This window comes from Mustela putorius, unplaced genomic scaffold (genome assembly GCF_011764305.1).
Source record: "Mustela putorius furo isolate JIRA1106 unplaced genomic scaffold, ASM1176430v1.1 tig00003858_pilon_pilon_pilon, whole genome shotgun sequence".
NCBI lineage: Eukaryota > Metazoa > Chordata > Mammalia > Carnivora > Mustelidae > Mustela > Mustela putorius.
This window is the reverse complement of record NW_025422010.1, coordinates 42,355,304-42,381,469: the sequence shown is the minus strand read 5'-3', so window position 1 is coordinate 42,381,469 and position 26,166 is coordinate 42,355,304. Positions and strand designations below refer to the sequence as shown.

The 26,166-nt window shown below is 43.2% G+C and overlaps 2 protein-coding genes and 3 non-coding genes across 8 annotated transcripts; all 5 read left to right on the top strand.

Annotated features, from left to right (window-relative positions):
* The first annotated feature begins 13,745 nt into the window (after nt 1-13,745).
* On the top strand, nt 13,746-17,996 carry RPL17 (ribosomal protein L17). Of its 2 annotated transcripts, none has more exons than XM_013055904.2 (7): nt 13,746-13,828; nt 14,569-14,621; nt 14,707-14,747; nt 15,673-15,807; nt 16,054-16,152; nt 16,956-17,147; nt 17,916-17,996. In XM_013055904.2, exons 2-7 carry the CDS (start codon nt 14,582-14,584, stop codon nt 17,961-17,963), a joined length of 555 nt encoding a protein of 184 aa, XP_012911358.1. In that variant the 5' UTR covers nt 13,746-13,828; nt 14,569-14,581; the 3' UTR covers nt 17,964-17,996. The 2 variants fall into 2 exon arrangements, with proteins under 2 accessions (XP_012911358.1, XP_012911359.1); XM_013055905.2 differs by lacking the exon at nt 13,746-13,828 and adding an exon at nt 14,082-14,100.
* Nucleotides 14,421-14,486, top strand: LOC123387695. Its single transcript, XR_006602202.1, has one exon. It is a non-coding gene; the product is annotated as a small nucleolar RNA SNORD58 (small nucleolar RNA).
* Nucleotides 14,829-14,893, top strand: LOC123387694. The gene has a single exon (XR_006602201.1). It is a non-coding gene; the product is annotated as a small nucleolar RNA SNORD58 (small nucleolar RNA).
* LOC123387693 lies at nt 15,908-15,973 on the top strand. Its single transcript, XR_006602200.1, has one exon. It is a non-coding gene; the product is annotated as a small nucleolar RNA SNORD58 (small nucleolar RNA).
* A 139-nt stretch (nt 17,997-18,135) lies between the features above and the next one.
* Nucleotides 18,136-24,460, top strand: CUNH18orf32 (chromosome unknown C18orf32 homolog). Of its 3 annotated transcripts, XM_013055908.2 has the most exons (4): nt 18,856-18,960; nt 19,494-19,541; nt 22,334-22,524; nt 23,762-24,460. In XM_013055908.2, exons 3-4 carry the CDS (start codon nt 22,360-22,362, stop codon nt 23,825-23,827), a joined length of 231 nt encoding a protein of 76 aa, XP_012911362.1. In that variant the 5' UTR covers nt 18,856-18,960; nt 19,494-19,541; nt 22,334-22,359; the 3' UTR covers nt 23,828-24,460. The 3 variants fall into 3 exon arrangements, with proteins under 3 accessions (XP_012911360.1, XP_012911361.1, XP_012911362.1); XM_013055907.2 differs by lacking the exon at nt 19,494-19,541 and having other exon boundaries at nt 18,824-18,960; XM_013055906.2 differs by lacking the exons at nt 22,334-22,524; nt 23,762-24,460 and having other exon boundaries at nt 18,136-18,960.
* The last annotated feature ends 1,706 nt before the right edge of the window (nt 24,461-26,166 follow it).

The following is a 26,166-nucleotide window of genomic DNA, read 5'->3' as shown; positions in this document are numbered from 1 at the left end:
CGTGTTAGTGCACAGAACCCCGGTACGTCACTAACTTGGGTCTAGGCTTAAGAGTCTTAGAGGCAGGGAGCACCTCTTCTGTATCTCTGAATGTTCTTCATCTAGCACGATACTCTCTAGGGGCTAACTAAATTGTAGCAAACTGAACTAAGGGATGAAGAAGTCTCAGTGGCTAGTCTTTGGAGAACGCTAATGGCAGAGAGGGGAAGACAGGGCAGTAAAGAGTTGAGGGAAGAGGAAGAGAAGTTGGGTATGTCTAAAGACAGAGCGGGATGCTGCGGATGCTGAAGCGGGGAGTGGGGGCCGGCTAGGTAGAAGCAAGCCTTGGGAAGGTCAAAAGGCTCTGAAGTGAGGAGGCTAGACAGGCACAGGGTCTCTTGCAGGTCATGAAGTAGGGGACAAGCCTTCCTCCAGGAGTGAAAGGGCCCCCCACCCCCAACCCTGGGAACTGGGGAAAGATAAAGAGCTCCGGACTAGCAGCAGAGACAATGGCTTTCACATGTCCCAGGACAGGAGCCCCATGCAGGCACAGTTTTCTGGTATGTATCAGACCTTATGGCTCAACATTTAATTTTGAAATAATGTGGCCACTACAGAAATCACCCTGGGAAGAGATGGGTGTGGGACCTTCTATTTGACTTTTTAAATACTGTTTTGATTTGTTGAAACAGATGAATGTATATTCCCTGTTTTTAGCATTGAATTCATAAATTTAAAGAAGAAAAAAACTAAAAATTTGTCTAGAGAATGTCACATGGGCAAAACGAAAAGAAGTCCCCTTCAAAAACAGAGGGGAGCAAAAGCCACACACTTTATCCAGGTGCCTTACAAAAGGCCCCCACCACCAGGAAGACCACAAAGCAAGAAATGTCAGGACAATATTTTTTATTTGTGCAGTTGGGCAAGTTAGGGATCACTTTCTGTTACACAGACAGCAACAGAAGAATGTTTCTTCCTCTGGGTAATGAGAGGGTTAGGCTCAAAGACTTCATCAGACCCTTCCAGCTCTAATGGTCTCACTGCCTTTGAGTGAGTTTTGCGTGGTTAGGTATTACAAGTCAGTACTGTTTCCCTCTAAGCTGCAGGGTTTCCCAGAGTGAGTCTTTATCATTCTTTCTCCTTGCTTTCCCACTGCCCCCCACCCTACACCGAACCCCACTCTCTGCCCACTCAGAGCCTCATCTTTGAAAAACTTTAAAATCAGCGCAGTTTGGAGGAAATACAGAGTTCATTAGATCAAAGTCATAATTTACATGGCAAGGTAAACAGAACTTGCTACCCCACAGTCTGCCCACGAAATGATGGAGAAAAGCTTTACCCAATGCTGAACTGGTGCCATCTAGTGGCCATGATGTCACTCAGCCAGCCCACAACAGAAGGCACCCTTCAAAAAGTTTTTGTGAACAGTATTACGGTTTTTATCCAAGCTAGCCCTTGGCAAAATTGTGAAATCGAAGACACATTTTTCCCATTGTCCCCTTTCTGGAATTCTCCCCCAGGACAGGCAGGCATAATGGAGAGAACAAACACTGGAGTCAGGCCAACCCAAGTCATGTGCATCCCGTGCCACCTATTAGCTATAGGATCCACGGCAACTTGCGAAACTTCCCTGGGTCTCAAGTCTATCTTCTGCAAAATGTGGGCATTACAGTCTTCCTTACAAAGTCATTGTGGGGAAAAAGTGTGATGAAATGTGCCCAGCACTCAGTGTGCTGTAAATACACCCTAAGTATTAGCTCCATTCCCAAATCCATCATTATTTTTGAAATGGGAGTGAAAAACATAAATACTGAGCTCCAGTCCCTAGCAGTAGCAGGAAACAACCATGTGCAGAGAGCGCACCAGACAAGGCTTTGAGAAACTCAATAGATGCGGGCAAATTAACAAGGGATGTGGAAACCTCCAGAACCCTCACAACAACAGAGAGAAGTTTCCACACCCAGGACTGAGGGGACAAGGAAAGGAGAAACTATAAGGGACCCCAGGGGCGTGTGAGCCTGGGAGGACGGGCAGTCTGGCAGAGGCTGTAGTCTGAGAGGGAGAGAACCTCCCCAGAACCTGGTGCCAAGAGAGCAAAGGAGCTGGGAAGAAATAGCCTGACCCCTTTCCCCCTGACCTCCCAACTTCTGCCCATGCTCATCTCTGGCCACAGCCGATGAGAAGTCAGCTGACTCAGAGGCCTGGGTCCCCAGGCTGACTGACGGTAGGCTCCGCCTTATGGGACTCAGAGCAGGGCACACACACCAGAGAATAGATCTGAGGGAGACACCCAGAGGATAAGCACTACAAAATGTCATAGAGGAAATCCTTGCTTTGGGAAAAGTATCAGATCAGGTGATGTCCAAGGATACACTGTAAGGAGAAAGGAAAAAAGAAGGAGTGAACCAACGTTAACCAAATATCTATTTTATGCTATTCACACTGTCTTCTAACTTTCTCTTATAACTTTCTCAGCAACCCAGTACAATTGGCTTTGTGATCTTTCTTTTTATGGATGAAGGAGCAAAGCTCAGCAAAACTAAGCAACTGGCACTGAGACAGCAGGCAGGGAAGTAGTGGAATTCCATCCCCAGTTACTGGATGCCAGGATCCCTGTGGGTGATCTCCTCCGCCCCCTTGGTAGCTCTGGGAGGTATGGAAAAGATGGACCAGACAGCAAAGAGGAGGGGGCAGCAGTCCACCATCCTGAGAAGCATAGAAAAGGTCTCTGACCCCCTGAATAAGAGATTAATTTTCCTTATTGTCATGGAAAGAATTCCCCTTTCCTGGCAAATAAAGCCCATTTCTAAGTGAAGTTCAAACAGCACTAGAAGGAGGTTTAGTCTGAGGACAGCAAAGTAAATGTCTGCCAAGGGATTAAGACTCTCCTCCCTTGGCTGTCCAGGGGCCCAGGAGCCAACCCACCGAAAAGTATTATACAAAAGGCCAGGGAGATGGATGACAATGCTAAAAGACAGAACATTGAATATTCACGAGTAAAAAAAAAATCCCCAAAGACATTGTTTTCTGAGAAAATGGTCAGACTAATCCATATTGGCCAACTGAACAACCAAGGCCCACAGATTTTTTTTTTTCCCCAAGAGATTTATAGTGTCAACTAAAAACAGTTGTCTGGACAAACTGTCAGACTCCCACAGGCCCCATTTGACGTCTTGATTTGTCAGGTCAGAGAGGAGAATGGCCACTACTTTAAAACGCTGAGGGTTTGTGGTTTCCTGTTGCTCCCTGGAGATCTACATGTAAGTGAAATCCTAGAGGTCGCCATTACAGAGAAGCCAGTAGAAGGTCTTGGGGGAGTGGTTTTTCAGTCATGTTTGAGGAGCCCAAATGCCTTTGCTCAGACGCACCCACCTTCTTCACCTTTGCCAAACTCAAGACCTCGTGCCTAAATATCTGCTAGTTTTTCTGGGGCTCTGCTACAGTTCAGTCTGGGGTTCCTGGCCTCCCCAAATCATCCAGCACCTCAGAGCCAGAATAATTCTCCTCAACCTGCTTTTGTTAGGTCCCTCCTGAAGAAAACAGGCAACAGTAGATGGAGAAGGTGGGAGTGTGGGCCAGGCCCTGAGAGCCTTGCAAAAGCTGGAGTGAAGTTTCAGACCCAGTCATTAAATGGAGTGCCCCGAGGCAGGATGGGGAAGGGAGCCAAGGGGCGCCAGGAAATTTGGAGGTCACTGGTAAGCAGTCAGGAAGGCAGGAACCTGCGGAACTGGCAGCTGGGATGGAATAAAAGAACATAGACATTGAGGGTAGATATGGGTTCAAATCCCCACCCAGCCCCTTTGAACCTTGCTTTTCTTATCTGTAAAATAAAACAATAATGCCTTCTGTGGTGGACACTTGAGATGTTTCTCTTCAGGAACAAAGGACCTTCTCCATCCTGAGGATGAGCTGAAGAAAATGCCTCACCCAAGGTCACATCTCCTTTCTGGGGAAGCCCACATCCAGTGACTAATCCATGGGTGGTACAGAACTCCAGCCCCCACTCAACTTGGGGCAACTATGAAGGAACATCTAGCTCCAGAGTTCCCCTAGGTGGGGTTGGGGTGCTGGCGAAAGCCTTCCCTGGGACGCATCACAACCTACTTGGTCCTCTGATCAGTCCTACCTCCTTTCCATAACATTGAATCCATGAGCACCACTTAATCTCTGCCTCAGACTCTGCTTCCTGGGAAGAACCATCTGGGTACCCCCCCCCTCATCCATTCAGGAGGTTCCAGAAAGCAGCAAGTGTAAAGCATCTAGTCACAACACCCAGCATAATGAATGTCAACCTCTTTCCCTTCTCCAAATTTTTTTTTCAAATTTTTATTTAAATTCTAGTTCATTTACCTACAGTGCAATATTGGTCTCAGTAAAACCCTTCTCCCGATTTAACCCAGCTGGACCCAGTACGTGGTCAGCCAAACCCTTAAAGGCTACTGTAACATTTATTCAACCAGTATTGACATGGTATCCCTCTGCGACAAAACTTTCATGGTGTCACGGAACACGGTCTGCAACTCAACATAAGATCTGAACACCTCGGGCACCTGGATGGCTCAGTTGGTTGAGAGACTGTCTTCAGCTCAGGTCATGATCCTGGAGTCTCAAGACTGAGCAGGGGGCCTGCTTTTCCCCCTGACCTTCCCCCTCTCATGCTCTCTCTCTCTCATTCTTTCTCTTTCTCAAATAAATAAAGTCTTAAAAAAAAAAAAAAAAGATCTGCACACCTCTTCAGGGCGTGATTCCTGGTTCATTTTACGACATCACCTACACTGTGTTCACTCCTTTATAGACTGCGTCTGTGTCTTGCTGTCTTCCTCATTAGACAGTGGACTGTCCCTTGGCATTATTATACATAGATGGTGCATGACCCCCCTGTATAGGCAGCACCTTCTTGGCCAAATGGATTCATGATGACAGAAAGAAAGAAATTGTTAAAAAGCCATGGTTTGGCCGCTCAGTCTGTGGCACCTCCTTAAGGCAGCTCTGTGAGACTAATGCCCTCCCTGTTGGGATGCCTGAGTGCCTCACTTGATTAAGCATCTGCCTTCTGGCTCAGGTCATGATCCCAGGGCCCCCTGTTCAGGGGGGAGCCTGCTGTCCCTCCCGCCACTCATGCTCACTCTCTCGCTTTCAAATAAATAGGTAAAATCTTAAAAAAAAAAAAAAAGACAACTAATGCCCACAGTCATTTAGAAGTACTGCAACTTCTAAAAAGAAGACTAATACTAAAAAAAATAAAAAGAAAGAAAAGAACACCTATTACACATGTATAACTACAAATTTTCATAAACTGGGTTAGTACACAGGTGAAGAAACTGTGTAACCAGCAGCACCCAGATCAAGAAACAGAACCTCACCAGCACCTGCCATCAGAAGCCACCTTGTACCTTCTTCCAGGCATCTTGCCCCCTCCAGAGGCCACCACGAGGCTGATTGCTTACAGAAAAGATTAATTATCTCTTTTATGTAAACAAAGTCTTATAATATAAATACAATCATACTCTCTTTGTTAAAGATTTTTATTTACTTGTGATTACTTGTTATTATTTACTTGTGTGAGTTAGAGGGAGAAGTAGAGAGAATCGAAAGCAGATCCATGCAAAGTGCCCAGCCTGACGTGGGGCTTGATCTCAAGAGCTGAAACCAAGAGTTGCCGCTTAACTGACTGAGCTCCCCAGGCGCCCTGCAATCATACTCTTCTGTGACTGCTTTCACTCAACACTATGTTTGTTAAGCACATCCCTGATTTTACATCCCATTGGGATATTCCCTGCTGTAATTTAGAAAGTATTTCCCATATCCTAAAACAATGCCCTCCGTGAAGACGGGGTACTAAACTACTGCTGGAAAAGTACCCCAAAATGTCCACAACTTTGCAACAGAATTTAGATAGGATGAAATGCTATGAAAAAGCTTCTTTAAAAAAAAAAAGAAATCCATAACATGTCATGCTGTTAACCTAGGACATCCTTCTCTGAAACATAGTAATTTTCTGTTTGACAGGTACTAATGTAGCACTTCCCACGTCCCAGGCACTGTTCTAAGTGCTACCAATAGGAACCCGTTTAATCCTCCTGACAGCCCTGCAAGGGAGGCTCTATTATCATCATTCCTATTTTACAGATAAGGAAAGATAAAGATAGGGAAACTGAGATGCAGGAAACTTATGTAACTTTCTCCAGGTCAAACGGCTAGTGAATGGCAGCCCTTGAACTAGAAGTCCAGCTCCAGTGTCTATGCCCTTAAACACCACACTATGAAACATTCGAGATAATGCTGACAAAACTGAACTGAATGCTATGACCCTTGCATATTTAGGTGTATTAGGAGTACATACCTTCTTATGTTCCTTGCTGTGGGAAATCAGTCTTGCATTTTGCAATGCCTTCAGAATCATCTGCTGCAAAAACTTCTACTACCTTCTACTGCCAGATACTCTTCCTTCTGACCACAAGTCCCAAATTGCTCCGGATCTTATTATTATCCACTTGCAAGGTTGTTCCTAGAACCCTCCAAGTCTCTGACTCTGAAAATCACATTAATCGGGGCCCACGCTCCCGGAAGTACTCAGTAAATGGCCTCTCTCCAAAATCCCTCGGGTGGTTTAAGAGAATGGGATTGCAAGGACATCTGCCTCACAGGGTCTTTGAGAAGACCGTCAAAGTTTGCTCAGTGAGAAAACCCATGTAAAATGCTTGAAACTACGCCTGCTCTTGCCAAGTGCTGTCGAACGTCAACCATGTTTCTTCCCATCACCGTTTCTGTAAAACTGCAGGCACCCACGCCATCTCCAAGTCCTCTCCCGCTACCAGTGATGATGTGCTCCTGCCCTGCTCTGGGGGCACTTACGCTCCAGATCCAACTCCACTCTTCTTTGCAAGATCTCAGCTCTTAAAATTATGCCTTCTTTTTCGCAGAGTCAGTTTCTCCTCTCAGCTGGAGGACTCACAGCTGTGTACCTCTTTCCAGTGTCTCCCATCTTCTCCACTCTTCCCTCAATTAACATATGATCAAGAGAGCATTGCAAATCAATAGGGAAAACAAAGATGATTGGACAAAGAGAAAAAGGTATTTCAAGCTTTACAGCAGATGGAGACAAGATTCGAACATGAAAAATAAAACTGTGTAGTCTCTCCCAAATGAGAGAATTTCTTAAAATGGTCAGAGTAGAGAAGGTTTTTCTAACACAAAACCATAAAAGAAAAAAGAATGACAAATTTGAAAACATAGAACTAAAGCATTTTGGGCAAAGTGAAAAGCACCATAAACAAAGTCAAAGTACAAATTACAAAGGGTGAGGGGGGGGGTGTTGAGGGTGAATGGATATTTGAAACTCTTTTTGTCTGGGATTGTATTTCTTCTTTGGGGTTAGGGTTGAAGGGAAACAGGTTTTAGCTGAGAAACTTTTTTGCTAAAATTGTGTCTTGAAAGTTTTAAATAAGTAGCAGAAGGAGGGGAAGATAAGTAATCATGTCAACTGGCGTAAAGTTGCTACCTCACTTCCATGTCCGCCCCAACGACTTCCTGTCCCAACCAGATTACAATAAGAACGGGAACTAGTCTCTGTATTTTGCAGGTTAATGAGCTACACTGGAGTGGGTGCTAACCCAGGTTCCCAAGAAGGAGGGACACATACAGGTTCTTTCTACTTAGGCAACCACTCTCTGGAAGCTTCCGGATCTGGACAGAGGCTGTAACTGGACGTCCCCATGGCCACGGGGAGAAGAGCCAACACACCCTGTTGCTTTGGGCAGTGAGTTCACGTCTACCAACTAGCGGGGGCAGGGGGACAGCGGAGGGGGGACCTTCAGAAAAGGCAGGGGTGGGGGGTTGTGTGTGTATGTCTAGCACCCTTTCACACACTCTCACCTCCCCCATGCACCCCCACCCTCCCTCACCTTCCCTTACCTCCCTACCTTTCCACACCCCCATCCACCCACCCCCACCCCCACCCCCACCAAGGGACAAATGGATAACCCCTTAGTGTATAAAGAGATTCTACAGATTAAAAAGAAAAAGATCATCAACACAGTAAAAAACAAAGAATATGAACAATTTGCAGAAAAGGAATACAAATGACCTTTAAATACTTTTTATTTATTTTACACCTTTTAATGGCTTTTTGTACACTTTTGAAAAGGTAAAGAGGTAAAAACAAAAGAAAAGAAAAAAGGTAAAGAGGGTTGATAATCCACTGTGTTGTGAAGGCATGGAAAACATTGAGGTACTCTCAAACATTGCTAATGAGAATATAAATTTTTCTAAACCTGACAGAGTGCAATTTGACTGTGTATATCAAAGTTACAAATGTGTTTGCACTTTGATCTAACAGTTCCACTTTGGGAAATTTATTCTACAAGTAATCTCACATATGCAAAATGACCTGTATACAGAGCAATTATTCCAGACTTGTTTTTAAAAGCAAAAGTTTGAAAACAAACTACATGTCCATTGGTAGAGACATAAATTATGCTATGTCCATCCAACAGAATACAACTCCATTTTTTTAAATATTTTATTTATTTATTTGACACAGAGAGATCACAAGTAGACAGAGAGGCAGGCAGAGAGAGAGAGAGAGAGAAGCAGGCTCCCCGCTGAGCAGAGAGCCTGATGCGGAACTCGATCCCAGGACCCTGAGATCATGACCCGAGCTAAAGGCAGTGGCTTTAACCCACTGAGCCACCCAGGCGCCCCCAACTCCATTTTTTTTAATGAAATAACTTTACATACACTGATGTGGAAACTTTTTCCAAGGTTCCAATATTCCACAAGGTGTGGAATATTGTATACAGTATGCTATTCTGGGAGCCTGTGTAATTCAAAGAAATTTTTGGAAAGGATATAATGCTGGTATTGGTGGAAGCCTTGAAAGTAGGGAACTGGGAGTTTTGGGGAGCAAAGGTATATCCATGTGTTGGGGCTTTCATAACAAAGTACCACAGATTGGCAGGCTTAAATAGAAATTTATTTTCTTACAGTCCTGGAAACTAGAAATCCAAGGTCAAGTTGGGATTGACCTTGACCAACCCTGGGATTGACGCAGGGTTGGTTTCTTCTAAGGCCTTTCTCCCGGACTTTGTAGATGTTTCCTCCTCAGTCTGTGTGTGTGTATCCTATTTTCTTCTTATAATAACACTACTCATATTGGATTACTAATCGTATTGGTCATCCATATAAACTCATTTTACTTTAATTACCGGTTTAAAGGTCCTTCCTCCAAATACAGTCATATTCTAAGGCTCCAGAGTTAGGACTTCAACATATAAATTCTAGGGATCACAGTTTAGTCCATAACAGAGGAGAACTTCATTTCCTTATATATCCTTTTGATTCTTTTGAATTAATTACTATGTGCATGTCTTACAAAATATTTTTCCTCTTTTTTTTTATTAACATATAATGTATTATTTGTTTCAGGAGTAGAGGTCTGGGATTCATCAGTCCTACATAATTCACAGCGCTCACCATAGCACATACCCTCTCCAATGTCCAATGTCGCAGCCACCCCATCCCTCCATTACCCTCCCCTCCAGGAACCCTCAGCTTGTTTCCCAAGATGAAGAGTCTCTTATGGTTTTTCTCCCTCTCTGGTTTTGTCTTGTTTCATTTTTCCCTCCCTTCTCTATAGTCCTCTGGCTTGTTTTTCAAATTCCTCATATCAGTGAGATTATATGATGATTGTTTTTCTCTGATTAATTGATTTTGCTTAGCATAATACCTTCTAGTTCCATCCATGTCATTGCAAATGGCAAGATTTGGGGTTTTTTGAAGGCTGCATAACACACACACACACACACACACACACACCCCTTCTTTATCCATTCGTCTGTTGACGGACATCTAGGCTCTTCCCATAGTTTGGCTATTGTGGACATTGCTGCTATAAACATTCGGGTGCACGTACCCCTTTGGATTACTACCTTTGTATCTTTGGGGTAAATACCCAGTAATGCAATTGATGGGTCGTAGGGTAGCTCTATTTTCAACTTTTTGAGGAACCTCCATGCTGTTTTCCAGAGTGGCTGCACCAGCTTGCATTCCCACCAACAGTGTAGGAGGGTTCCCCTTTCTCCACATCCTCGCCAACACCTATCGTTTCCTGACTTGTTAATTTTAGCCATTCTGACTGGTATAAGGTGGTTTTGATTTATATTTCCCTGGTGCCCAGTAATGTTGAGCACTTTCTCATGTGTCTGTTGGCCATTTGTATATCTTCTTTAGAGAAATGTCTGTTCATGTCTTCTGCCCATTTTTTGATTGGATTATTTAGTTCTTGGGTGTTGAGTTTGATAAGTTCTTTATGGATTTTGGATACCTAGATAGATATCAGATACCTTTATCTGATATGTCATTTGCAAATATACTTCTCCCATTCTGATGGTTGTCTTTTCGTTTTGTTTACTGTTTCCTTTGCTGAGCAAAAGTTTTTTATCTTGATGAAGTCCCAATAGTTCGTATTTGTCTTTGTTTCCCTTGCCTTTGATGATGTTTCTAGGAAGAAGTTGCTGCGGCTGAGGTCGAAGAGGTTGCTGCCTCTTACAAAATATTTTTAAAAGATTCTCTCATTCTTACATTTCCCTCCAGCTGCTGCCACTTTTCTCTTTTCCCTTTCACAGTAAAATTTCCCTTCTCTTTATTGTCTCCTCTGGCTCCAGTCTGGCTCTCAATCCTACAGCTCTACAAACAGTTGCGCAGAACACCACTGACCTTTCTATAGAATCTAATGGTCACTTTTTTGTCTTTATCCTACTTAACATCACAGCATTGAAAGGAGCTTCTCATGGACTCCATGATAACCAAATTTTCCTGGTATTCCTCTTTCCTCATTGCTCTTTCTGAGTCCTTTCTTGCTGGTCTATGCCCCTTCCTCAACATCTACATGGTAGAGTGTGTGTTTTCAACTGTAGACCCTGTATTCTTCTCCATCCACACTCTTGGCCTAGGGCAGAGGCTCCCAAACTTTCTGGGTTCAGAACTTTTCAGTATTCATAGGACAAAAGTAATACCTAACATTTCCATTTCCTAGTTAGCTCCCAAAAGTTAATAAATATATCCTACTATAAACATTATATTTATATTTATAGTATATATTTTATATTACATATTATCATATAATATTTTATTTATATCCTTGGTAGCCAACTGAAAAAAATAACATGCATAAAACGAAGAAAAAGATTGTATTTATTTCTTAAACTTACTTTATTCTTAAATAACAATTCATTTTGGGGCGCCTGGGTGGCTCAGTGGGTTAAAGCCTCTGCCTTTGGCTCAGGTCATGATCTCTGGGTCCTGGAATCAAGCCTTACATCGGGCTCTCTGATCAGCGGGGAGCCTGCTTCCCCCTCTCCCTCTCTGCCTGCCTCTCTGCCTACTTATGATCTCTGTCTGTCAAATAAATTTTAAAAATCTTAAAAAAACTTTATTTACTTCTTAAATAATAATTTCTTACTAATGAGATATGTGCATCTTCTGGGCATTGTACAAATCTGCAGACCTTGGGATCCTATTGGACTCCACCATCTTCATTTCCTCTTCATGATGATTTTTACAGAGTACTTTCTTTTCATCACAGCAACCACAGAAACTCCACCTTTTCAAAGATATAATGGATCAAAAGGAATGTAGTAAATATCTAATGTTGAAATTATGAACTAACTCTAGCAAGTCATTTGCATGATGACTGACCCACATCAAGTATTGTTGTTTCCCTCAAAAATTGAAAATATCCCACAGATATTAGATTTTATAGAATATGAAAAGAAGAAATAATACCAATCCTTCACATGCTCTTTCTTCTTCTTCTTTTTTTTTTTTTTTTTGAATTTTACTTACTTATTTGACAGACACGGAGAGAGCACAAGCAGGCAAAGTAGCAGGGAGAGGGAGAAGGAGAAGCAGGCTCCCCACTGAACAAGGAGCCCGATGTAGTCTCCTTGATCCCAGGACCCTGGGACCATGACCTGAGCGGAAGGCAGTCGCTTAACCAACTGGACCATCCAGGCATCCCCACACGCTCTTTCATAAAACAGAGGAGGAAAGATTTCCTGACTCATTCTGTAAAACTAACGTTACCCTAATACCAATGCTGAAGACATCACAAAAAGCTATAGTATTGCTGTGAACAGAATAATGAGAAAGGAAGGAGTCCTCAGGAATACAGCAAGGTGAAGGATACAAGTTAAAAATGTAGAAATTAGTTCTATTTCTACATACTAATGATGAACAACCCAAGAATGAAATTAGAAAATAATCTCACTCAGGGCTCCTGGGTGGCTCAGTCACTAAAGTATCTAACTCTTGGTTTCAGCTTAGGTATATCATGATCTCAGGGTCATGAGATTGAGCCCCCCCACCAACTCAGGACAGTGGGCTCTGTGCTCAGGAGGGAGTCTCCTTCTCCCCCTCTCCCTCTGCCCCCACCCATTCATGCTAGTTCTGGTGCCCCCACAGGCACTCTCTCTCTCTTTCTCTCTCAAATAAATAAATAAATCTTAAAAAAAAAAAATAATGTCACAATAGTATAAAAAGACTAGTGTTGCCTGGGTGGCTCAGTGGGTTAAGCCTCTGCCTTCTGGCTCAGGTCATGATCCCAGGTTCCTGGAATCAAGCCCAGCATCAGGCTCCCTGCTCAGGGGAAAGCTTGCTTCTCCCTCTCTCACTTCCTCTGCTTGTGTTCCCTCTCTCGCTGTGTCTCTTTGTGACAAATAAATAAATTCTTAAAACAAAACAAAACAAAAGAAAGAAAGAAATCAATCCTCCCCTTTCCGGTCAACTGATTGTCAATAAAAGTGCCACAGCAATTCAATAAAGACAGTGTTTTCAACAAATGGTGCCAGAAAAATTAAATATCCATTTGCAAAAAGATTAATTTAGACCCTTATGTCAAACAAAACTGAGTCACAAAAACTAATTCAACCCAAATGTAAGAACTTCACCCGGCGAGTAATTTGATGTCTGGGGCTAGCTCAAGCAAGAGACGTGGAGTGGAAATTTAGTTTGGGCGTTCTTAGCCTGCGGATGAAGCATGTGAGGGACGCTCCATCCTCTATCCGGCAATGGGATGGAGTCCAGGAGAGCGATCTGGGACTGGGGTCTCTGGAACCCAGGTCAAGGAACAAAGAGTGCTTAGGGCATTGTCCAGAGTTCTTTCACCTAGAGTTTTAATTTGCTTGGAGTGCCTTCTATTTCAAGGGCGCCATTGGTGGTGTTAGGCTAAGTGCTAACACCACCAATGGCGCCCTTGAAAGGGCTAAGTGCTAACACCACCAATAGCTGTGAGGGAATAACCAGATACATGACTTGGGTGAGAAGAAAGGTAAGATTGCGCCCAAGGGTTTTTCTGCATCATTAGAAGATCGAGAAGTGTCACTCTTCGACCACTGCAGTACAACTGACTGGGTGATATTCCCGCCCCCCTGAGAATTTTCTGATTATTATAATTACATCCCATCCTTTGCATCTTCTTAATTGTCCATTAACTAACCAGTTTTAGGAGTACAAGATCACATAATCAAATCTAAAAAATGTTGGAAAATAAATGTCTCGTCTCTATCTAATAATACGTAATCCTGTCCTAGAACTACAACCCTGTTTTTAATTGACTGATATTTAAAATCCATAACTTTATTTCGGGATACCAGAAAAAGGAGAATTTTGAGACATTCCCTAAAAGGGCAATTCATTTCCAAACCTTCTAAAACATATTCCACACTCCCTTTCTCCTAGCGCTCCGCCTCCTTTCGAATCACGTTTCTCGGCTGGAAATCTCGCGAGAGATTGAGTTCTCATGAATTCTCCCAGGAGCCACCGGGCTTCCTCTTCCTCTCAGCGGCCTGGGGTGAGTGAGTGTTTGCCATGTCTCCGGACTGCCGAATCCCCCGGTCATCGCCGCCATCCTGGCTTCGGTGGCGCTAATGTCCGTGCCCCCGGGAGGAAGGCGTCTGCGGCTACTGATTCTTCGCTGAGGGCGATGTCCTTTGGTGCAGGGGGACGTGTCGGAGCAGAAGGCCGCGATGGGCGGGAATGGGGGTGACGAGGGGTACGGGCGGCCTGTCGTCAGTGCGGTTTCTGACTCCGGGAAGCCTGTGTCTTGCGATGAGTGCTGGCCGGGTACGCGGTGCGTGTGTGGCTGCAGCGTGAGAACGTTTTGGGGGGAATTAAAGTCGGGTTGAGCCTTTACCCATTTGAACGGCTGTTTCAAGTTTGCTGGCGCTTATTGTAATGGCCCAGAAGGACCTGGGGAGACGGCGGCACCCCTAGAGCGGGAGCGCCCTGCCATGCCGAGGCGTCCAGTCCTTTTACCCCTGAGGATCCAGAGCGGGGGTTGAAACGATTTTCCTGCGGAGGGTCAGAGGGCTGCTGGGTCCGTGTCCTTAGTCTGTGTCAGCATTGCCGCAGCCCGTGGTAGATGCCGGGGGAGAAAAGGATGGCCGCGATGATGGCGTTTCTTAGGACACCTTTGGATTAACCGTGAAAACAAGCACTTTCTGAGCGGCCGTTGGTAGGAGTTCATACGTACTTCCCCTGCCTCGGTTACAGTAAATACGTGTTGACAGAATTCCTCCCCCTCCCTTCCAGGTGACCTCTGAAAATGGTTCGCTATTCGCTTGACCCGGAAAACCCTACGAAATGTAAGTGAACAATATATTCTTCGTGGGGGCGGGGTAAGAGGAACAACGAGATGCCCAAAATTAACCAAAACTTTCCGTTTTTTAGCATGCAAGTCAAGAGGTTCAAATCTCCGTGTTCACTTTAAGGTATGGGAATCCACTTTTACGGTCTAAGAGTTGTGTCACATGTTCCAGGGCATCCCCCCAGCCCCCATTCTGAAAAGGTGACTGCAGTGATGCGTTTCTTAGGACACCTTTGGAATTACCGTGAAAATGAATCCGTTCTGAGCGGCCACCTTTGAGACATTGGCTCTGTAATTGTCAAATAATGAGCACTTCAAGATTCCTGGAATTTGGTAAAACTACAAGAGAACCACTTAAGCTAGTGTAGAGATCAAAATAATGGAGCACAAATAGTTAGAACATGATGGGATTGAAAACGTACACTTCATAGGAGTTTGGGATTTATTTTCCTGTAACTTCAAGCTAATTCTCCGTGGCTGGCTGGCTTTCTTTCTTTCTTTCTTTAAAGGATTTTATTTATTTATTTGAGAAGGAGAGAATGAGGGCCAGAGACTGAGAGGAGGAAGGCCCAGGGAGAAACAGACTCTCTACAGAGCAGGGAGCCAGATGCAAGACTCATCCAGGGACTCCAGAATCATGACCTGAGCAGAAGGCAGTCTCTTAACCCAGCTAAGCCACCCTCCCTGGCTTTTAATCACAGATTTTTTTTTTTCTTCCCTCACTACATTACCTCAGTCCTGAAGAATGGGAAGTCTTTGGGGCACCTGGATGGCTCAGTTATTAAGCATCTGCCTCTGGCTCAGGTCATGATCCCAGGGTCCTGGTATCAAGCCTCCAGAAGCCTGCTTTTCCCTCTCCTACTCCCACTGCTGTGTTCCTCTCTCACTGTGTCTCTGTCAAATAAATAAAATCTTTAAAAAAAAAAAAAGGTGGGAAGCCTTTAATTCTGATTCAGTGTAGACATTTTGAAAAACCTAGAATTGAATGTTTACTTGAAGAATTGTTACCCTTTAACATGGGTAACTCAGTTTTTCCTGTTTATACTTAGAACACACGTGAAACTGCCCAGGCCATCAAGGGTATGCATATCCGAAAAGCCACCAAGTATCTGAAAGACGTCACTTTGCAGAAGCAGTGTGTGCCATTCCGTCGCTACAATGGTGGAGTTGGTAGGTGTGCCCAGGTGAGACTTCTTAGTTGCTATCTGAAATGACCATTGTAACAGAACGTGATTGGGTGGGGCAGGAATATTTAGACTCTGCCTTTAATCAGGTTCTTCCTGGTTGCTGTGATGACCAACTTAGGACACCTTTGGATTAACCATGAAAAAAAACTGTGTTCTGAGCAACCTTGGTAAAATAAATTCATCTTGGTTGTAACACTGAATTAAATTGGGGGAATGAGTGATCACCTCTTGGATTTCTTTCAGGCCAAACAGTGGGGCTGGACACAGGGTCGGTGGCCCAAGAAGAGTGCTGAATTTTTACTGCACATGCTTAAAAACGCAGAGAGTAATGCTGAACTTAAGGTACCCAAACCATTAACATCTTTATATGTATACAACCTGGATGGTTGTTCAGTTACTGGTGCTGTTGTCCCAGATTTGTTTCTTTGTCTTGATTTTCTCAGTAACTAAATTTCCCATTAATTTTTTAATTTAATCTCTACCTCATATTTCCAGAAGACCAAAATTTTGTCAGTGAAGATCTTCAAAAGCATGGTGTTAAATCTTAACTTTTCCCCTATAAGCTCTCCTATATTTTACTCAAGGGTTTATAACGTCTCTAGTACCATAGACAGACATTTTTGGTGATACGAGTTAAGAATTCACAAAATTTTGTAAATACAAACAGTAGAAATCACTTGGAACAAATAGAGATTGCTTTAGTAGTGGTTAATATCGTTTGCTGCCTATGTTCATAATGGAGAAACATTAAATTTAGTTAATAAAGGGGTCGGTCTCCTCTGTGCATTAGCCATTATTACCCTTTGCATTTGGAAATCTAGGCCAAATGTAGGTCTGGCTATATATAACCCTTCTAGCTGCTAAACCGATCGACTGAAATCCTGTTTTTCATCAAGGCTTAGAAATTGACACTGTTAGATCTCCCCTTAATGACTTTCAGGGAGGCCACTTACAAACTGCATATAGCATTGGGTTTTGATAAGTTACTTACATTTAAGGAAAGGTGCTTAGAATAAAGGTAAAAACAAGTGTTTGAACAGTTTCGCTATGTAATTAAGAATTGCCTTGTAAAGGTAAGGACTTGAGCCAGTGATAGGGTTAGTGGTGCTGAGATAAAGGTGTTGATTTTGTTCTCGCTCTTCCAGGGTTTAGATGTCGATTCTCTGGTCATTGAGCACATTCAGGTGAACAAAGCCCCCAAGATGCGGCGTAGGACTTACAGGGCTCATGGTCGCATTAACCCATACATGAGCTCTCCCTGCCACATTGAGATGATCCTTACTGAAAAAGAGCAGATTGTTCCTAAACCAGAAGAGGAGGTTGCACAGAAGAAAAAGGTAAACTGCTCAGTCTTGGTCAGTTTTGTTTATGATACTGGCTTTTTTGTATTACGTTATATCAGAACTATGTAATTATCTGCTGATGGCCCCACCTACATGTCCATAGCCACTTTAAATGCAATATGGGCAAAAAATGGGCCCTTCCCCTCTTCCTCACCTCTCCAAACTAATCTTGTTTTCAGTAAATGATCAGTTTACTGTTCTTTTCTACTGTTAAGAGTTCTTTAAGCTGGGAACCTGGGAGTGATTCTAGACCCCCTCCCTTCATGCCTAATGAATTTAAATTGTGTTGATTTTACTGCTTAAATATATTGTTTTCCATTCTTTTTTTTTTTTCCTTCTTCTTTAAAATTTCATTTATTTTCTTTTAGAAAGAGTTGGGGGCGGGTGGGGCAGAGGGAGAGACTCTTCAAGCACAGAGCTCCTCTCCGGGTTCGGTCTCATGACCCTGAGATACAGAGCCAAAACTAAAAGTTGGACACTTGACACTTAAAGGACAGAGCCACCCAAATGCCCCTATTGTCTTCCATTCTTGTTGCCACTTAGACGTGGTCTCGATGCCTCCAGTCTGCAGCAGACTTCCTGCTTACTCTCATTTCCTTACATCTCTCCCTCCCCCTGTGCCATTTCTCTATGCCAAAAGACTGGACTCCCTTTACATTAACATCGCCTATTTTTCCTGAGTTACAACCTACTTCTTTAAGATATAGTGCAAGTTGCTCCAGGAAACTTGTAACAGACCTTTTATTTTTATTTCTTTCCCAGATATCCCAGAAGAAACTGAAGAAACAAAAACTTATGGCCCGGGAGTAAATTTGCACAGAATAAATGCAAATAAAAATAAAAGAGAATGTTGGTTGTCTTTTATTATTAAATGTATTTCAAGTATCCTCACAAAATGGATCAAATGAGTTTTCTTCTGATTAGAATTAGAAACATTCTTCTGTTTGTCCTGTGCCATTAATTGTTGTTAACAAACATGCTGTTTTGAATTTCTTGGTGCTTTGCATAATGGAATTTGAGCCTGGGCCTATTTCTGAGTTTTATTCCAGCCACTTTGAACACACCGTACAGTTAATCCAATTACGGTTCACTAGCTTTTATTAGATTCAATTATGCATCCACTGCCAGGTACATTTTTCAACATTCTTAATTATCCAAAAAAGGAACCGCGGCTGTAGTCTGCCGTCACTCCTCACCAGAACCTGTCCAGTCCCGAGCAACCCGTGTGTGGACGTCTGTGTGTGTGCCTATCCTGGCCATCTCGTGCAAACAGCTCTTTCACGGACTTGAACTGCATGACGTTCTCATTTCTCCTGGGTCCACACCCAGAGCGAAGTGCAGGACAAATGCGAGAAACTGCCAACGCTTTCCTACCAACTGAGGGTTCCAGTTTCTCCCGTTGGCTTCCCGCTGTCCTAGTCGGTGTAAAGAGGTACAGTGCTTTAAAGACCTTCGACCTAGTGAAGAGCCTCGACTGCTCTGGTGGCCGCCTAGCCCTCCCGTGCAAGTGCGGTGACTTCCCGGATGGTGAACCACTTCAACTTTTCTCACGGTCTCGGATTTTGCTCGAGTATTCGGGGCAGAGAAACCCCGCTCTTCCTCGCCTTCCGCAGGGCTTGAGCGCCTGGTGGCTGCGCCGGAAGCCAGGCCGCGCCTCCGCTTGCGCGTCACCGTTACGTCCTGGGCGCCCCGCGGCTTACGCAGGCGCGCCTTTGTCGGGCCCCTTTTGCAGCGCCCATTGGCTCCGCGGCAGCACGTCCCTCCCCACGGAAGTGCGGTCATCTCCACTCGGACCCGGTGGTCGCAGGTGAGTGGGGTCGGGTGGGCCCGGACTGGCGCCTGGGGGTCGGGCGGAGGTGGGAGATGGCCCTGGTGCTGTGGAGCCGCTTCGCAGGCTCCAGCCCGGGCGGCGCTGAGCGAGCCCCACCGGCTCGCAGTTGGCCTGCTCTGCGCTCCGCGCGGCCTGCCGGCGCTCTTGGCTCTACCCTGCTTGGCCCTCCAGACGCGCGCCCCTGCCTGCTCTTTCCACCGCCCCCCGCCCGCCTGCTGGCCTGCGTCCGGCCTCTGTCTTTCTGTGCGTTTATTCTCTCGGCGTGTATTGTCGGCTTCACTTCGCTCCCCTGTCATCGTCACCAGCATTCGCTCTTACTCTCCTGTCTTTTCAGGCCTTGTCTTGGACTGCCCCTTCCCCGTAAAATGATGTGCTAAACTGGGTTACTTGGAGGGAGGTGGCGTTCCCCCGTGGTACCTGCCCGATTTCTCATAGAGCCCCACGCTTTTCCTCTGTATTCCATTGTCTGGGTCGAAGCCGAATGAAAGAAAATCTCTCTCTTCCAACAGTGTAAATCCATTTTGCTCGCGTTGTTGTACTATCTGAGAATTAGCTTGGTAAGAGCAAATAAAATATTTTATCAATGTATCCTAGCCACCTTCTAAACCCTTGTAAGCTATGTTTTCCACATGTGTGAAGTAAAATCTTACCCTAAGGAGTCATGTAAGGATTAAGGGAGAGAGGAAATACAGTAGTTTCATCATGAAGAGAGCTAACAATGTTTATAAAAGCCATGATTATGACATAAGTGATTGGTAGCACTTGTTTTTGAGAATTTAAAACACTGTAAAATAGGTAAAAATGAATCTGTGGTGGACTTCCAGTCATTAACTTAACCTAGCCCTCGGAACACTATCAGTTGTGTGGAAGGGTTTATGTTGGGTTGTGAAGGCTTGATGGGAGGGGAATAACTTAATCACTGTATTTTTGCTAGGGAAAAAGGCAAGAGCATTGAGCTAGGAAACTAGAATTGGGAATTCTGGTCTTAGCCAACTCGGGTTACTATTTAGCTCTGTGTGAACTTTGGACAAGTTGCAACGTGTGCGTGCGTGTGTGTGTGTGTGTGTGTGTGTGTGTGGTAACCACCTTTACATAGCATTTAATACACGCACACACTCTTCTGAGCTTTATATTCATTACTGACATATCTAATCCACATTTACATCCCTGGGAGATAAGGCTATTGTCTTCATTTTCCACAGGAAGGCATCAAGGCAGACTCATTAAATAAATTGCCCAAGAACACCATCTCTAAAGTGGTGAAAGCAGGCTTCAAATCTGGGCAGCAGCAGCCAGTCCGCTCTGATTATTAGGCTCTTGTGTCTGTAAGAGTGCGAGATCTAAACCAGATCACCTCTGCATCTCTCGAGGTCAAATTCGAAATGTCTATGATAAAAATAATGATTCCTTGAAAAATGCTAAAAAAGACTCATTGCTCATTTTGACTGATTCCAATTAGAAAATATGCTCTTTAAAATTTTGAAACAATATTTTGGTAAATTCTTAAATTGTTACTTTAGTTTGACCAGGGGACTGTTTTAAAGAATCCAGCTATGAATCCTTTATAAAACAGCTGATCAATCCTTAATATACATTTATGTTTACTTGTTTATAACTCTTACAATTCGTTTCAAAGTGCCATTACTTTGGGTTATCTCACTTGTGAATATTTAAATTGCTTTAGTGTAGTCATGGTGCTGACTCCTTTGCCAGCAAGCTACTAAATTTATAATATTTTGAAAATTAACATCCTAAATTATTAGCTTTATGCAGTGTTCTGAAGCTTTTTAATTTTTCAGGCCTACACTAAGGGATTAAAAATCCCTGTAAATTTAAGAGGTCTTTAGTTCAATAGTACATTATGGAAGTAGTATTGGTTCTTTTTCTAGAAATTGGTGATTTGAAGAAATTCCAAGATAATTTCTAATCTTCAAGGAAATTAGAGGTGTTAACTTTTTTAAAAAAGATTTTGTTTGAGGGATGCCTGGGTGGCTCAGTTGGTTAAGCATCTGCCTTCGACTTTGGTCGTGATCCTGGGGTCTTGGGATCGAGTCCTGCCTTGGGCTCCTTGCTCAGCAGGGACCCTGCTTCTCTCTCTGCCTGTTCTGCCTGCAGCTCTCCATGCTTTTGCTCTCTCTATAACAAATAAATAAGTGAAATCTTAAAAAAAAAAATGTATTTGAAAGAGAGCCCCTATGCATGCATAGGGGGAGGGGCAAAGGGAGAGATTCTCAAGCAGACTCCCTGCTGAGCGCTGATTTCCCAGCTCAGGAGCTTGATCTCCTGACCTGAGCTGAAACCAGGAGTCAGACCACTGACCCCCAGGCCCCTCTAGAGGTGTTCATTTTTTGAAATGGACAACGTACTTAGAACAATCCTAACACCAAATAAAATATTTTTATTACTCGGGGCGCCTCGGTGGCTCAGTGGGTTGAGCCGCTGCCTTCGGCTCGGGTCATGATCTCAGGGTCCTGGGATCGAGTCCCACATCGGGCTCTCTGCTCAGCAGGGAGCCTGCTTCCTCCTCTCTCTCTGCCTGCCTCTCTGCCTACTTGTGATCTCTGTCTGTCAAATAAATAAATAAAATCTTTAAAAAAAAAATATTTTTATTACTCAGTTTACCTTAATTGTTATTAAACCGAAAAAAGCAAATACATCAAAGGAGATTTGTTGTCTGGGAAAGTCCTGCTGGTTTGCAGTCTACAGGTCTTTCAAAGTGGTATCTCTCTCTCTTTTTTTTTTAATCAGCAGTAGAACTCCAGTGCTGTTTCTTTATTGATTTATTTGAGAGAGACACAACGAGAAAGGGAACACAAGCAGGGGGAGTAGGAGAGGGAGAAGCAGGCTTCCCGCAGAGCATGTGGGGCTCTATCCGACCTGAACCGAAGGCAGACACTTAACACCTGAGCCACCCAGGCAACCACCAAAGTGACTTAATGAATTTATTATTACAGGATTTGCCCTTAGCCTTGGAGGTTTAGCTAATAAATACTGTCAAGTCTCTGAAGATGGTGAGGCTGAGTTTTGAGAATTACAGGAGTTGATAAAGGCAAAGGGCCTAACTGGCCAGTACCCAGCAGAAGTTAATATCTTTATCCTTAAATTTATGGTTGGGAAGCAGTGATTGGAGAGGTTTGGAGGCAGGCACCTCACTGTTACTTTCATGTCTACCACCTCTTATTCCTTTATAGAGAGCAGCGCTTTTATTTAATAGTCTTGTGCATTTAGCCAATAAATAATTTAGATTTTCCCTTTAATGTGGAAATAGTCCTTTCAAGAATCTTCATCTAGGTAAATGCGTTTAGTTGTTGTTCCGTGATGACCTGATTTGCTTTCTCTCGCACATCAGCCGCTCAGGAGCTCCAGCCTGGGAGGATGGTGTGCATTCCTTGTATCGTCATTCCGATTCTGCTCTGGATCTACAAAAAATTCCTGGAGCCCTACATATACCCGCTGATTTCCCCCTTTGTTAGTCGTATGTGGCCTAAGAAAGCTCTTCGAGAATCCCACGATAAAAACAAAGGCAAAGTAGACTGTAAGGTAAGAACATTAAAATACCTTGACTCAGGGCAGCTGGGGAGGCTGGTACAGTCAGGGGAAATTACTTGCCTTGGAAAAGGCATGTTTTTGGAACCAGAAACTTCATTAATGTGTTTTAATTTCTTTTTTTCTCTACTTTTGTTGTTGTTGTTAAAGATTTTATTTATTTAGAGAGAGCGTATGAGCCGGGGATGGGGTCGGGGCAGAGGGAAAGATAGAGAAAGAATTCTAAGCAGTCTCCATGCTCAGCATTGAGCCCTTTGTGGGGCTCTCTCCTATGACCCTAAGACCATGATCTGAGCCTAAATCAAGAGTTAAACCAACTGAGCTACCCAGGCGTTTAGGCTTATTTTTTTTTTTTTAAGATTTTATTTATATATTAGAGAGAGAACATAAGCAGGGGGAGCTGCAGGTAGAGGGAGGAGGAGAACCAGGCTTTCCACTGAGCAGGGAACCTGATGAGGGACTCCATCCCAGGACCCCGGGATCATGACCTGAGCCAAAGGCAGACACTCAACCAACTGAGTCACCCAGGTGCCCCAATTTCTTTTTTTAAAATAAAGGATTTAGGGTGTTAAGTAACATTTGGTTTAAACTAAGGTTTTAAACTAAGGTTTTAAACTAGACCTCTGATTAGTGTGTTTGTTCCTTCTCTTATAGCCAAGATAATTACCAATATTTCTTGGCTGGGAAGAATAATAAATAGCTAATGGATGAGAAGAGATAATACTAAAATATGCCAGTTTCACTGATTGATAACTTTGGTAAGAGATTTAGTTGGAGGGATCATAGAGATTTTTAAAAAAACAAAATGGGATGCCTGCATGGCTCAGTCAGTTAAGCATCTGCCTTCGGTCAGGTCATGATCCCAGGGTCCTAGGATTGGGTCCCCTGTTGGGCTCCCTGCTCAGCTAGGAGCCTGTTTCTCCCTCTCCCTCTGCCCCTCCCCTAGCTTGTACGCTCTATCATATAAATAAATCAAATCTTTTAAAAAATAAAAAATAAAAAAACAAAATGAAGTTATTTTTTAAAATGAATATTTGGACAACTATTTTTAGCATTGGTTCTTGTTAAGTTCGACTTCACCTGTGTTTTGTACTAATTTAGCCTTCCTGCACATTTCTAGAAGCAGAGTTTTTTTCATTCTTAAATTTGTTGTTGGTTTTTAAAGAGACGATTTCTTATAATGAGTTGTAATAATATCTAAAATGTTCTCTTTTTTTTTTTTTAATTTTAGGGTGCAGACATAAATGGATTACCAACAAAAGGTCCGGTGGAAATCTCTGATAAAAAGAAAGACTAAAGTGATTGTTCCAAAGGATCTCATTGTTTTAAAAATGGACCTGATAATATGAAGCACCTTGCTGGCAATTGTCTCTGACCTTTTTCTCTCTGAGACCAGAATTTGGAATAGATAGCTTAGATACTCACCTGATACTAATCAGGAAATACATGATATTTATATTTTAAAAGTGTTTAGTTATATTTAATGATTTTATTCCTGAGTTCCTATTTCATTAAAGTAGCTTCCATTTCTATTTATCGCAGTTATGAATAAGTAGAAGGTTTGTGCCAGTAGACACTGCTACTGAACTAGTACTCAAAAATCCTTTTGGTTCAGGCTCTTCGAATTTGAGCGGAGTACAATATTACTGTGAAACAGTGCAGTGAGACTGTGTGGTGAAAGGAGGGGGTTTGGGGAGATGATGAAGACTTCAAATATGAAAATATAATTACTGTCCAGTGGAACGGAGCAGCCTACTTCTGATAGTAGTTCCTGCTTATGGCTCTGAGGAAAATAGAAAAGACGGGGAAATCGGGAAAACGCCTTTGAAAAATGGAATACCTTTTACAAAAATATCTAATGTACATTATAAAATTCGAATCCTTGTTGCATTCCTTCTGTTCTTACAAAGTATATTAAATATTCAGTTTAGTTTGTGGTTCTTTTTTCCTTTGCAGTTTAAATATTTAAAACGGACATCTGTTGCCCTATCAAAAAGCACAAATACACGGTGATAGCATCTGCATAGTCCTACAACAACAATCTTTTCTTTTTTTAGTTTTAAAGATTTTATTTATTTGACAGAGATCACAGGTAGGCAGAGGCAGGCAGAGAGAGGAGGAAGCAGGCTCCCTGCTGAGCAGAGAGCCCGATGTGGGAAGGAGGGGCGAAGGCAGAGGCTTTAACCCACTGAGCCACTTAGGTGCCCCAGTCTTGTCTTTTTTTTTAAAGCGTACATTGTATCCATTGTTTCACATAACAAGACACTCCAGAATTCAATGTTTTTTAATGCAGGACTGGGTAGTTCTTTGCTACTTTGGGTCTCCATATGGTCTTTCATCCCTGTCCTCCTTCACATAAGTGTGGGGATGTATAAATACTCAGAGATGATGAGCCTTATCTTTGTATTGTATGTATTTCTTCTCTGTGGGGTTAGAAGTCCTCAGTCCTAACTGAGGCTCTGTTAAGCTATGTGGATGGTTAAGTCATTGACCCATCCTTGATTTCATTGATACAAATGATTTCATTTGGATACAAATCAGTAGCTTCTAGTTTTTCTGCTCCAACCCACCTAAAGGATAAATCCCCTTTAGCAACTATATTCAGTTCATAAGATTGTGGTGGGGGTTTTTTGCAGAGGTAGCCCCTGATTATGTTTTTTTTAAGGTATTAAAAGCTATATTATAAAAAAAGGAAATTTGGGGGCACTTGGTTGGCTCAGTCAGTGGAGCTCGCAACTCTTGATCTCGGTGTTGTGGGTCCAAGCCCCACGTTGGGTGTAGAGATTACTTAAATTCTTGGGAAAAAAAAAAGTTCATAGTAAAAGAATGCAAGGACAAGTTAAATGAACAGTTAATGTTCTTTCTCTACCCTTATTCTAGCTCCAAAGATGTAACCACTGGAAGGTATCTGTGTACCTTCTACCAACTTTTTTTTTTTTTTTTTTTTTTTTTAAGTAGGCTCCACACTGGGTGTAGTGCCCAGTGCAGGGCTTGAACTCATGACCCTGAGATCAAGACCTGAGCTGAAATCACAAGTCACATGCTTGACTGACTGAGCCACTCAGATGCCCCTCTAGCGGCTTTCTTAATTTGTTTTTATTAAATATATCATTTCTTTAAAAGTCATCATATTTTAAGTCTTACTATGTCATACTTCCTTAGTCCCCAAAGGCATTACTCATTTAGCTGTTGCTGTGTCTTGTTTATCTCCATATTTCTAAATAATAGGTAAAAATATACTGCTATTTCTGGAGTTGTCAGCTCTTACTTTCTGCCATGGTTCTGATACTGTGGTCTTACACTGGAAGTCCCTCTGCTTCTACACCTCCTTCTAATATGTTTTTGTAAATTTGGGTTGTCATTAATTAGTATATCATGAGTGCACCAGCTGCCTTCCATTTGCCCCTCCAAATCTGCTGCCTTTACCCTACTTTGATGCCCAAGAAACTATAGGAACTACACCAACAGACTCTAGACTCTGTTGAGTTTTCCCAGTGAGGCTCTATAAGGGAGGAAGGGAAGTAAAGTGGAAGGTCAAGTTATTACTCCCTCTGCTGCCTCTCTCCTGGTTCTCGTCTCGGTAATTGTGTTCCTCAGCCAAAAGTCCTGCACCTCAAGTTGGCCAACTGTGTGTGA

Excerpts from the sequence above, each read along its gene's own strand:
- RPL17 (XM_013055904.2), top strand. The coding sequence starts at position 14,582 with ATGGTTCGCTATTCGCTTGACCCGGAAAACCCTACGAAAT. Across the intron at positions 14,748-15,672 it reads ATCTCCGTGTTCACTTTAAG|AACACACGTGAAACTGCCCA; the intron begins GTATGGGAATCC and ends GTTTATACTTAG. Across the intron at positions 15,808-16,053 it reads GAGTTGGTAGGTGTGCCCAG|GCCAAACAGTGGGGCTGGAC; the intron begins GTGAGACTTCTT and ends GATTTCTTTCAG.
- CUNH18orf32 (XM_013055906.2), top strand. The coding sequence starts at position 18,449 with ATGACGTTCTCATTTCTCCTGGGTCCACACCCAGAGCGAAGTGCAGGA. Across the intron at positions 18,961-19,493 it reads CTCGGACCCGGTGGTCGCAG|TGTAAATCCATTTTGCTCGC; the intron begins GTGAGTGGGGTC and ends CTCTTCCAACAG.